Consider the following 13570-nt stretch of genomic DNA (forward strand, 5'->3'; position numbering starts at 1 on the left):
TACTGTGACTCATCAGAATACATAAAAATAACTCACACTGGTGCAAATATGGCACACATATATACAATAAATATTAATGCTATAAATGTTATTGCTGTGTGAAACTGTTTATGCAATATATCATCCTAAAACACATGAGCAGTATTGTGCAAGGAAAAAACGCTTTGATTCATTAGCTTGATTAGTCCAATAACCTTTGAGCTCATGTCAAAATGCGTTGTAAAAATATTTTTCTGCAATAATTGGAAGTTTTCTGAGAGCATTCATTTAAATCTGAAGAAGAATTTCCCCTGATTAAAACAACGCAGCTCTTTGTGACATCATTTTATTGAGAAAAGATTGTGGTGTACAAAGTCATGTGCAGAAGCTACAGTCTATGGTGTGTTTATGTAAAATGTGACTTATCTTTCTTTTTTTTTTTACGGGGTTTAGGATTGTGAGATCCTGGATATTATCATGAAAATGTGCTGTGAGTACTCTGTGTTTTATCAACTGTCACCAGTTAAGAAGTCTCAGGCCAAATATCCTCAGGTGGCCGCCTTAAATGGTTCCTTCTCTTTCATATGTACTGAGATCAGAACGTATGTTTTGTGAAGTCTGTGTATTGAATTGTGGAGCAGTCTAAAGAAAGCAGGACTACATACCAAGGACAACTTTGAATATGTTAGTTGCTGTGCACTTTCTGTTGCGCCCCGGACTCTAACACATGCACTCCTCAATGCCTCAGGAACACTGAAAAAAAGTATCAAGGTATCAAGTATCATGGTATCAAAAGACCATGGTGTTTATTTACTGGTGTGTGTGTGTGTGTGTAGCTCAATTTTTACTACATTTCAGTTTTCCAATAATTTCCTGTTAACGATGTTTTGAACACAAATGGTAAGATGAGAACTTTTAAGCACTGTAATTTAATTTAAAACAGGATTGTCTTGAATACTGCTTTATCCTGTGACTGGTTGTGACTGTCATTTGAAAAGGGGATCGGGGATGCATGTATCAGGTCTTTACCCCCTACCCCCAAGAGTGGCGTAAGGCTTATGCCATGGTGTGAACTTATGGGGAATTGGCATTTCCAAATTGGAAAAAAATCACCCAAGAACAAAAATAGACTAGTGGTGACATGAAAGAACATGAGACGCTGGACAAACCATTTATTTTGGCCTGCGATGCACGTAAGAAACACAGCTGGTTTTCTGAGCGCTACATTTGGAGCAGCTTCCAGAAAATGGCCCATACAAACCAGCTGAAAATAAAGATAAAAAGCCATTAAAAGTTGTCTAAAGGAAGAGGACTATGAAGCTGGAATTGAATGTTGTCCTTAGATGTGCCTTAAACTTTAGTGAAGGAGAGCTGTTTTTCCTTTTGCGTTGTTGGTGTATCATAAATATTGACACTATAAGTCTTGGGATGCTTTCAGAATGTGTTTCAGAATACATGAATAGTGTTTCCCCTGCAGCAGACTGGATACTCTGACAGCAGTTAGAACTGATTTATGAGGGTTATAGCCAGGCCACTCTAAACCATGAAGTTGCTTTTGCTCCAGGACAAGTCAAGAACAGTCCTTTTGTAGGAATCTGTAGACCAAGCTTGTTATTTCAAAACTATGATAAAATTCCAAGAAAATAATCCAGCATCAGATGACAATTATGGTGCACCCCACTATATTTGCATCATCTTCAACATTTATTTCAACTCTTTTCTCAATACTTATTTGCTTTTAATGCAAAAGAAAGACATTTTAATAACCATGTTCTCTTTCTTTTTTTTTCCTCAGCATGCTGTGGTAAGTTGACCTTTTTTCTCACTTTACTTTGAAGTGTTATAAAAAATATTGCCTGCTGTCTGTGTTTGGTTTTCTATTAATTTTTGTCTCTTCCTTTTACATCTGCTTTGGATGGCTGTTGAAAACAGCTGCAGGGAAATATGGTTTATGTCTTGTGTTTATGCAGAGTGTAAGTGTGGACCATTGGACATTACTTTCATTGTGGACAGCTCTGAAAGTATTGGTGCCTCAAACTTTGCTATCTCCAAGGACTTCGTCATTACAGTGATTGACAGATTAATCACAGATAAGCAAGCTGAGGTGAGTCTAGGTCATGTTATTTGAGGCTTTAGACATATTTCATGACATAGGTTTCCAAAAGTATGCTTTACAAGTGTCGTAGTGCTAAAAACATTTCAGTTGAGGAGTTGGAAAGAAGCCTTAAACCTAATGTTTTCATTTCAGAAGCACATTTACATATCTGTTAAGCCTAGCATACACTCTTACTACTAACCACAACTATTGCCAACATTACCATTACTAAGGCCTAGCGAAATTAGCAGATATTATCTTATTTAAACTTAGCATATTCAAAAACGTTGCATTGTGGAACATATGTTATTCCTGACATTGTGTATGTTGCTTCCATTGATCTGTCTCCAATTCTCTTGGCAGTTTTCACGTGTTGCTGTGGTGCAGTACAGTGGAGCAGGGGCCCAGGAAGCGGTACAGCTCGGTGATCCCAGCACCAGAACTATCACAGAGTTCAAACAGTACGAGGACATTCAGCTGCTTACCGTTACTCATACTGCAAAACAATTTATGATGGGCTTTTACTTACTACCCAATTCAAAAGAGACTAATACTTTGCCTTGATGTGATGTTTTACCTCTCATTTCCTTCCAAGTACCATTAAGCAAGTGTGCAAATTCGGTTTCCCAAGAACATTTTAACTCCTGGGGTATGGTACTGTGATAATTGTTGGCTGATGACCAGTCTTATTTGGAAATGTAACGTTGTGGAACAGGTTTCACAGATGAATAATGTGTTATGGTGTGATTATCTGTTGTAATCTGACTGTAATGAACACAGCTGCGTTTTTGACTGTTTGTTCTTCCTAACAGAGCTGTGAAAGATCTCCGGTGGTTAGCAGAGGCCACATACACGGGAGAGGCTCTTGAGTATTCGCTGAACACCACAATCCGCAATATTGTCACAGAAGGGACTGTGGTCCTGGTGCTAACTGATGGGCGCTCAGACACCGTTAGGGACAAAGTGCCTTTGAATGTGCTCTGTGACAAAGGGCTAACGGTTAGAATCATAAGCCTATTATTTCTTTATATCATGAGAAAAACGTTACCCCACAACTGGGGTTTTCAAGTTAACTTCGGATTCTATACGTTTTTATAATCCACGATGTACTAAGACCATTTTTGAATGTATGTGTTGCATTTATGTGTGGTGTGTTTGAATAAAGTGTTATTATTAAATCTCTTCTAGGTGGGTGGTGTTGGGGTGATAGACTACTCCGGCAGAACACCCAATCAGGAACAACTGGAAGATGTGGTCTGTAAAGCCGATCCAAAACCAGGCTTCTCATTTACTTTGAACAACTTTAATGAACTTATGGATGTCAAGTTCCTGCAAGACCTAATAACACAAATCTGCCAAGGTGAAACAAAAACTATTAATTTAAAAAAAAGTGTACCTCTTTGCTTATAAATGTTGGATGAATGTGGTTAATTTAACCTCTGACCTTTGGTTTGTTTTGTTTTGTTTTGAACAGATAAGAAGTGTCCCAATTACACATGCCCAAGTAAGTATAATATGAGATTAGACCTGACATGTGATCAAACATATGTTTGCACCACAATGGTTGTATTCCCTCTTAACAGAAACCATACAAGCAAAAATTCCTGTATAGACAATAACACTAATTATGTTTACTGTGTTCCAGTTTCCTTCAGGGAAAATGCAGACATTCTTATCATGATGGACAGCTCAGCGAGTGTGGGAAGCAAGAACTTCCTGATGTCCCGTGATTTCACCCAGAAGCTTGCTGAGCGCTTTTTGTTTGCAGAGAGACCAAAGACTGTTCAGGTGCGAGTTGCTATTGGCCAGTACAGCAACAATGCTAAAATGGATGTTGACTTCTCCTCCAACTACACTCAAATGGCAGCCCAAATTCAGGCGGCTGACTTCCAGAATGCTGGCACGGACATCTTAGGTGCACTCAACTTTGCCGCCGAACGCCTCCGAGGTCCTCGCAACAGGAAGAAGAAGCTCGTGGTGTTTTCAGATGGCCGCTCACAGGGCATCACCTCAAACGTGATTGAGAAGAGGGTAGAACAGTTGAGCAACGCTGGCATCGAGCTCTACGTGGTGGCAGTGGGCACCCAGTTGAACGAAGGGAACCTGCGATACCTGGTTAGCCGAGGGGGGCGATATGACGTTTCGTACGCCCACCGCCATTTCTTCAAGGCTCCCGACTACCACACCTTGCTTCGGGGTGTCTTTCACAAAACTGTGTCCCGCAAAATATCCCTTGTTTGAGAAGTGGGCATGTCTGAGGCTAATGAAGAGCGGGTAGAGGGAGGGGCTCAGTGAAGTCACATGTTCAACAAATCCATTAGGGTGGGACAGTAGTTCACAGGCATCATTTTTTTTAAAAAAAAATATTTTCAAGTGACTCATATCTCAATTTAGAACATATAGGATGTCTCATGCTATAGTTTCAGTTTATCTTAAAAGACAGAAATTGATGGAACAGTGAATGTGTCTATACCAAGTTGTATGCCAATGAAAAGAAGAGGCCAAGCAAGGTATAGGTTTTACTTTAAAAAAGATAACATGAGATGATTTTCTCAGTGATTTTATGGCCAACCTTTTATGACTATTTCAGCTTCAAAGTTGTACTGGAGTGAAAAAAGATTGAATTCTTTGAATGTACTGTTTACCAGTATATATACATGATTTTTCTTTTTTGACACATCAGTAGTTATATGCACAAAGAATGTGTCGGTTGCTGGTCAAGAGTTCTGCCTCTTTCTTTGAGAAAAGACCTATTGCATATTTTCAACTTGGGTTTTAAAAGAAAATACTGGTTGAATTAATAAAAATTTTACTCTTGACCATTACCAACTCTGATTTTATATGCCAAACATTCTCCTCTGTCTTCTTTCTTCGGTTTATGTTTCCTGTGTGTACACTAGTCTCAGAAACAAGTTGCACTGTCTCTCTGTTTCATTTTCAGTATGCATCAATACATATCACTTGAATATTAATGCGGTGCTATCAGAGTACACTCAGGCTCCTGCAATTTCTCTCTACACAGAACAAAAGACAAACTACTTCAGAGTTGTCAGAACACCTTAACCAAAGACAGATTTTTTTTTACCACTAGAATTGTGTAAAATTTTATACATGTCAGAAATGTACTTGCAAACAGCCTTGGGGCTGCTGTAGAGGTATTTTCAATAAAGGATGCTTCACCCCACAACAGTGTCCTCTGCTTTGTGAGACACTGATCCATTTTTCCATAGGAATGCTTACTGAAAATTCCAGGATTCACCATTTGCATGTTGGAATTGGTCACTGACATATTTTCACTGCTACTGAAGCATGAAGCACGAAATTCCAAGCACTTATGACCCTCACTGAAGAGAGATAAAATTATGAACTGCGTAGTTACAAGAGCTGTGGTTCTGTAAACATACTACAAGAAATTCCATATGTAGATTTTAAACTATCCTAAATCTGTAAGAGACAAAGAATGGAACACTTAGTAAATATGGAATGATTTTCAGGACTACAGTTTCAAAATGGCATTGTTGAGTTCTGAAGAAAGAATGCATTTGGAGGCTCTTAGTGGCAGCCATTGTGTTCGGCTAAAAAAAAATTACTCTATACTAGTATTGTATATTGTGATGCAATACAAAGGTTTTTTTGATTAGTTAAGTAACTGACCAAGATTATCAGTGGAAGCACCAATATATCCAGGAAACCATATTTTGCTACGTATGAAATTTTGTTGCCTTTTAAAGTCATCACACTCTAATGAAATTTTTAAAGTCCATAATTACACGACATAGGCAATGCTCAAACTCGAGCAACAGACAAAGTTTGAAACATCTACGTAATACTGGGCTGATAAAAAGCTTCAAATAGGTCATATTTCACTGACAATCTGGTAATGATTTTTTACTCATACCTCTTAAGCCATTCAAATCATGTTCATCTTTGGACAGCTTTTTGGGTTTTTCATTTCTGAACAATAATTCACATCTGTGTCTGAATATTTCTGCAGATGAGGAAAGATTGACTTGTATAATGCATACAATAGTATCCATTTTCTTCTCTATTAGTTAGACTTGGATCAGATTTGGAAGTTAACTTTTGACTAGTGAATGTCCCACAGCCATATTCATTAAGAAATATTTAAGCAGAGCAAATACAGCTCAAAATAAAGCATGTGACTTCCCAATACACACATGATTTAGGATCATTCTTTCTTTACTGCAAGCTTATAAATCTTTCATTAAAGCTCTAAGAGAAGTAGGATTAAGTCCATTGTAATTTGATTTCATCTTAACGTGGTATTTTCTCAGTACAGACTGTGTCTCTACAAAAGGGATTTTATGATATTTCACGTTTGTTTACATGCCTTTTCAGAAATATTAACCATTCACCTCTCCATTGTCAACTGTCAGGTTAAAATGTGATGGAAGTCATCCAAGACAATGAGCAGGTTCTTGTCTAGATGGATGGCACAGTAGATAAATTCAGTCTTTGTGTCGAAATGACAGACTGTTTACCTAACTACAAGCTAATAACAGTGGTTCACATTTATAGAGGATAATAAGCTTTTTAAACATAAGTTAATATACAGATTATATATATACACTGTGCAAGTCAAATGACTTTTCACGGAAGTGCAGAATTATTTCATTGACTGAAGAGCCCTTGGTTGGGTGCTTTATAATTACTTTTTGGTTTCTTTACTGTAATCTGTTTATATGCAGGGGGGATGTCTATGAGGAAAGAAACTGGCAGCTGGGGCACCTACAGCACAGCTGGTTCATCAGTTGCTTGCTGCCTCTTTCATGAAAGCTTAGATCAAGATGCTGTATACCATTATGTGAAAACAGGTCACATCTGGTCACATTCTGTTCACAGAGTGCAATGCAACGTAGCCTCAGGTACAGTATGACAATCAATGGGATTTCTCATTAAATCTTAGCCACCACAAGTGCAAAAGATTAGAATAATTATTCCATGAGCATTTTCAGGTAAACAAAATACTTAACGCAATCATTAGGAGATGAAACGTTCCTATCTTTTTGATGTTCTTTGACTGAAAACTTCCATAGGAACGCTCCACATGACAAAATGATCTCACTCTAGGATACATTTATATGTTTCAGAGCAGAGTTCCCATGATCCTTGAAACTCGTTTGAGGCTGCAGCTGTGGAGCAAATGTTATTTTGACAAGGTGACATTTGACAGCATCTAGTTGGAGCTTTTCCTGAGAGCAAACTGCTGCCATGGAGAGACTTCCATAGAAGGATCTGTTCTTGGCAAGCCTGCACCATTCACTGATATTACAGTTCCCTCTGTTCCAAGTGCAGGAGGTAAGAAAAGGGGGAAAAAAGAGAGAGAATGTACTCATATTTGATGCTTGCTTGTTTATGGTGAAAAAGAACCAAAGTGTAATGCCGAAAAATGAAAACTTGGTTTGCCTATTTAAGAATTACAAAGTTCTTACACATTCAGGAATAAAGGCGGCAAACATCAGCTAATCCTCTCAATAGTTCTGAATTTGGCATTTGGTATTACTGTGGGGGAGAATTTGGCATCCAACCACTGTATAACATTGAATGTAAAACACAGCATAGAAAGTTATTAGGCCTATGTATTTTTGTTAGCATTTGCCACTGGGTATAATACGACAGTGTCACAATTACATATACTACAGTGACATCTTTCTGTCCTAGCAAAGAGACAGTTGAACCTGAGGTGTACCACATTCTGTTCTTAAATCTATTCTCCCCACCCCCAGCACTTGGAGAATTGTCATAGCCATGGAAATTTGGAAACTTGGCTTTTGTAACTTAGAGGTGGGGTTTAAGAGAAGTGGGCGGGAGGTTAATGGAACGAGCCAAGCTAACGACTCCCAGCTGCCCTGGATCCATGTGCCAGGCACCAACATCTGGAGGAGATCTTCCTGCATAAGAACAAGAAGGATTGAAGTGTTCAGAACAGACTCTGCCTTTAAAGATGAGAGGGATAAAACTAGCCTAAAGGACTAAGCTGAGAGAAAACGTATGGATAACAGACAGAGAGGGAAAGGATGAGATTAAAGAACAAAAAAGCAGAAGATGAAATGAATCAACAAGAATTTTTAGGACTTTGGGTACATAGTGTATTTACATTGAGGTAAGAAGTATTGCTGAGGTAGTATGTGCGTGTGTGTGAGTGTGTGTGTGTGTGTGTGAGAGAGAGAGAGAGAGAGAGGGAGAGAGAGAGGGAGCAAGAGAGAAAAAAGAGAGAGCAGAAGAACCAGAAATAAAAATTAAAAAAGGAGGTTGTGAAAGAGCTGGTGAACGTTGCAAGAGTCTACCCCACAGATCACTCCAAATGTATCTAATCAGCAAGGACTTGAATCAGATCCACAGTGCAGTATTTCTTCTGCTATCAGTGAACAAACCAAGAGGATGGTGAAATACTTAACCATGCCGGGAAGCTGTAATGCATGAGTGCATTACGACCAGCTACAGAGGTTAAAAACCAGAGTCCGGTTTTCAGTCATGTCCACAACCGTGAAAAAACTCCCACAGCAAAGTAGGAGGTGGTTACATGGTGAACCCCACAGAAGAACATACTCATAGCCTACAGTAATTCCTGTGGAAAACCTCACATAATGATCACAAAAGATTTCCATCTTGCCTAAACCACAATTTCACTTCCCATACCCTAGAAACCAAGCAAATAGCCAAACAAGAAACCATACAGTTTTCTCTGGCGTCCCTTGTTCCCCACAGACCTGGCTACTCTGTCCAACTACAAAGGTGCAAAGGAGTGGCTGGGCCCAAACCCTTGGCACCACCCACATCATACCCTCCTGTTTTTTTTAAGCAAACCTTGTCAAACTGTAGCTTATTTGCATTAAGGGTGACTCAGTGGTTGCATCCACCCACCCCCTCCCCAAATCACACACTATTTAAAACAGACTTTTCCTCGCTGTCCATATGGGGTGTTATTTTTGGGCAAGGCATTCTTTCCCCTTGATTCCAAAATCTTCTTTTCACAAAGATGTCCACTGTTCAGCCCTCCTCAGTGAGCGAACAAGCGTTTTCAGTGAAGAGGGGATGGGCCGGATGGGTGATATGTCATTATTAGCTATGGTCAGTTGGCCTTGGCATAAGCAGAACTGGTGCCTGAGTTGTGGTGCACAGCCCAACGTTTTATGTCTTCAGTTGAAATAAAGATGTGACTTGGGTTCAGTGCTTTTGGCAACTTCAAGCTCAAGCACGCACCGACATGACAGGGGGGGTCAAAGTATCACGACATGAGAGGGTGAAGTGTATCTGTTGGAAGCAAAATGTCTTCTCTTTTCACAGACTTTTCCCGGACATTTTTTTTTCGGGTAGATGCCACGATCATAATCCTGAACACGTGGTAATTGTACAAAGTGCAAGAGTGGCCATGAGTTATACAAAAAAAAAGAAAAGCAGGTTTACTTTTTCAGTGCAGAGTTCAACTGTTTGAAAGTAGTAATTGAGCAAGAAGCCATGAGAAAATAAACACTGTCCATATGGTGAACTTGGTGGACTTCGGTGACTGATGAAGTTGTACACTGATGAGTTTTGTCATAGTGCCTCTAGTATCAGATCTCTACATTCACAAGTACAAAGTAAAGGTGAGGTACTGTGCTAAGCCAACCTGCCACTGCATTTAACTGGCTCACGTTCATACAGTAATCCAGATTCACATTCATTGTCCTTGTTATGTTATCTCTCAATGCTCACACTTAAATCAGAGGTGAAATATTGTAGATGAGTAGGATGTAAAATTATTGTTAAGCCAACGCCTGTTCCTTTTTAAAAGATCCTATGATGATATTTCTCAACACTGAGCTAAGCATTAAGGAACTGTGAAGATTATGTTCATCTCACCTCAAATCCATGTCAAAATATTTCAGATAAGGTTCGGAGCACGATATAAACACACATCATGAGCGTCCACATCAGCACCGCTCTTTCACCTTGGCTCCCCTCTTTACGTTCTGTGCGGTAATTTTGGGTTCCTCTACCTGTCAAAAAAGCACATTCTTCAGTAAGAGTAATGGTGTAATGATGGAAATAAATTCCCGCAAATCTGTGAGGTTGTTGCAGCCTGTTAACCTGAAAGGGACGTGAACTCCGTGCTTTAATTTAATCATCTGCCTGATTCTAATCTGTGTTAAAATATAAGAGAAAAGACAATAAATCTGTCAATTTAAATAAAATGCATAGATGATGAAAAAAAAAAAATCCAGAGCTTTTTCAAAGGCGTCTGTCTAATGAACTGTGACTGATTCAAAGCAATATAAAAATATTTGGAGCGCACCTGTCAGATGCGTTGTTTTTTGATTCCCGGTTGAAGTTTGCCCGTCACATTAAAACCAGAACTCTCTCGGAGGAAACATACTATGTATACATGCCTCTTAGCAGTGAACAGATAAGTCTGTATGAAGAATGACTGGTGGGCCAACTGGTTGTGAGATCTCCCTTTATGCTTGAGGGTATTGTAGTGAATTTGGTAGTTAATTTGCAGTTAGTCCATAGCACAAATGATCAAAATCCAGATTTATCTGAACTGGTAAAGGTTCTGGCACCACTTTCTAAGCACAATAATACAGTGACTTTCTCCAAGGGGTTAGCACACTTCAAAAGTTCAAACAAAATATCAATACATGAAAACAGCTGTTTCAGTGAATCTGTGTTTTAGGAAAACTCTAAAATTTGTCAGCAGGTAATGACTTTGAAAACAAGTTAAGGAGACTCTCAGGCCAGTCAAATCCCTTTCTTAAACAAATTTAGTGCCACATTTGTAAACATAAACACAAACAGCTTATCCTAGAATGGCCAAGGCAAAATAGTGAGCTTAAAGTTGAGAACTATATTGAGTCAAGTGATAAAAGAACAGAGACTTTTTTTCCTGCCAGAAACACATTAATTGCCCAAGGTGGCTGACTTTGACTATTCATCTATGCTTATAAGCTGTATCAACTATTAAAGTAGAAAATAAAAATAAGTGATTTTTATTTAGTTGAGTGAAGTTTTTGAGATTGTATTCCAGTATAACGTTGCGGAAACAGTACGCTACGGCCCAGGTGATCAAAGCGACATTACATGCAACACTTAGGTGACTGTGTTTGGATTGAGAATGAGTTTGTAGTGGGAGAGTTGTAGTTTTTTGACTGGTGTTTTATAAGGAAAGAAGAAGAATCAGATGAGTTGAGGAGAGAGTGGTTGTAGTGTGGGGGAGAAAAGCAACCATTTGATTCCTTCAGTGTGAGTCATCAGGAGCCTTAGAGACAGAGCAGACCCAGTTCCCCCCACATCTCTCTCCTTCTCTCTCCATGTCTCCTTTTTAAGGAAATATGCATCTCTTGCCAAGAAAGAGGAAAAAACAATAAATTCATTGCAGCTTTTCCAGTTCTGGCTGTTCTCCATCCACTATTTCAGTTGAAACCCCATTTTGCTCTCTCTTAGTTCTTGGGAAATGGGAGCCATCATTACAAATTTCAAATGTGGAGAACACAAGTTTGCAAGATACGGTGCCAGGCTGAACTATACGTAAAACCAATTCTGAATCATTTAGCGAAAGCAATACAGAGCCACTACAGTAAAGAAGGAGAGCCATGATTTGGATGCTAAATATTTGTCAGTGCTGTAGTGTGTGGTAAGTGGGATTTGGCTGTTGTTTTAAAGCGTCATGCGCTTAAATGTGAAGGAAAGAAGGAAAATGACTGTCAGACAGTCATTACTGTGGTAGAGCACCCCTCCACCTACCCACTGCCAAACTCAGCACACACAGCTGTGGTCTGGAGAGTGTAGGCAGAATCCAGTGCTATGGCTACTTCTTGTTCTCTTATACACAGATACTCAGAACCACACTCACTGTATACATACTCTAACTCTGCTTTCTACAATATATACACATATACATACACCACACACTAGTTGTATACAGTGGTAGAACAGGCAAAGGGTGTTAAGAGGCCCTAAGCAGTTGAAGGCACCTGGAAACTATTTCCCTATGAGTGTTTGTTTATGTTTGTGTGTGTTACTGTACTTGCCTCTGATTTTTTTTTTCAACAAATAGCAGACCCACTGCTGTGTTGGAAGGACTGACCAACACCTTCCCATGCTGAAACACTTTAATTTGGTTTAAATGTCTACTAAAACAACTTCATTTGAATGGAATGATTAACTCCCATATGGACAAAACTTTGGTGTTGTGTTCAGCTATGTTTTTGCATGGATAGCATAATGGCAATTGATGATGGCAGACTCTAAATTTGGGATCCTTGAGTCTTTTACTTCTATTTTATGTAATCCACATTCATGAAGATATCCCACAATATGAGATGGGCCTCTGTAAATCTCTGAGAAGGATGTGGGAGTTATCTGTTCTCCTACCCTGCTACCTCAGGCTCAGGATAAACAGAAGTCTTTCTGCTAACCCACTATAAGAGGAGACACATGGTGCCCAGAAATATAGGGCTTAAATGCTCTCTGATCTCTTCTCAGAGTAGATAATAAAAGTGATTTCCTGCAGTGTCATTTTGTGTGTACCTCCAGAGATGTGTTCCTCTTCACCAGTATTGGTTGTGCATGTGTGCATGTGTGTGTAGTTAGACAGTACATTTGCATATGCATATATACCTGTAAAAACATAAGGCCATTTTCGGGGTGAGAGTGACTCATACTGTGGAGCAAACCTGTCACAGGGGAGTGGCAAGGAAAGTCATTCTGTGATTGCTGAATGGATGCTGTTTAGGTTTTTGCTATGGCAACAGGCACTGTCATCTCCATACAGCAAAAACAAGACCTCCTGTCATTTGGTAACTTTTGAAAGCTGAATTATTGCTAATATGTCCCAAATGGAATACTATGGAATTCTATGCTCAACAAACCAAACAGTTACACTGAAACTTTCAGGAAGCGAGTCATTTACAATCCAGACAGGGTTGACACTCTTCTCAGGAACACAAAGCTCTGTCAACATTTAAGATGTTTTGGAAAATTTAGCTTTAGTTGTAATTTGTTACTTTATGGGAGAGTGAGAACAAGACTGCCAACAAAAGCTTTTCTCTTCACATAAAAAAAAGAGAAACGTAGCAAGAACATTTCTTTTCTCTCATTATATCCCGTTTGCAAACAGGGCACACTGACCTGTACCAAGTGACATACAAGTACGTTTAATTTATGCTCCATCGAGGCAGAAACACTAGAACATGAGGACACATCACATTACTGACAGTGTGGTTAACTTATAAACCGCAAGAAGGTCCTTGAATTGAAATGAACGTTATACTTCCACCGCAGAAGCACGATTACAACCCGCACGTCAGAATATGGGAAACTGGAGAATATCAGCGAACGAGAGTTGAACAATGTGGAAACACAGCGCCGCCACGTGGATAAATTATATAGTGAGTACAGGCTCTGCATTGGCGTTCCTAGGAACTGCAAAAGGAGGGACCAGCGTTCTAACCGAAAGAGGGAGGCTTAGCGGAGAGGCGTAGAGCCGTCCGCTGC

The 13570-nt window shown here is 39.4% G+C and overlaps 1 protein-coding gene across 1 annotated transcript in view; it reads left to right on the forward strand.

The window, feature by feature from the left end:
- col6a1 (collagen, type VI, alpha 1) overlaps positions 1-5238 on the forward strand; it is a 28688-nt gene extending 23450 nt beyond the window's left edge. Inside the window, exons 28-35 of the mRNA XM_030771632.1 lie at positions 433-469; positions 1775-1783; positions 1950-2083; positions 2438-2535; positions 2887-3073; positions 3263-3434; positions 3549-3578; positions 3720-5238. Coding sequence (XP_030627492.1) covers positions 433-469; positions 1775-1783; positions 1950-2083; positions 2438-2535; positions 2887-3073; positions 3263-3434; positions 3549-3578; positions 3720-4315 — 1263 coding nt within the window. The 3' untranslated portion in view covers positions 4316-5238. The remainder of the gene's footprint in view (positions 1-432; positions 470-1774; positions 1784-1949; positions 2084-2437; positions 2536-2886; positions 3074-3262; positions 3435-3548; positions 3579-3719) is intronic.
- The last annotated feature ends 8332 nt before the right edge of the window (positions 5239-13570 follow it).

This window comes from Chanos chanos, chromosome 4 (genome assembly GCF_902362185.1).
Source record: "Chanos chanos chromosome 4, fChaCha1.1, whole genome shotgun sequence".
Lineage (NCBI taxonomy): Eukaryota > Metazoa > Chordata > Actinopteri > Gonorynchiformes > Chanidae > Chanos > Chanos chanos.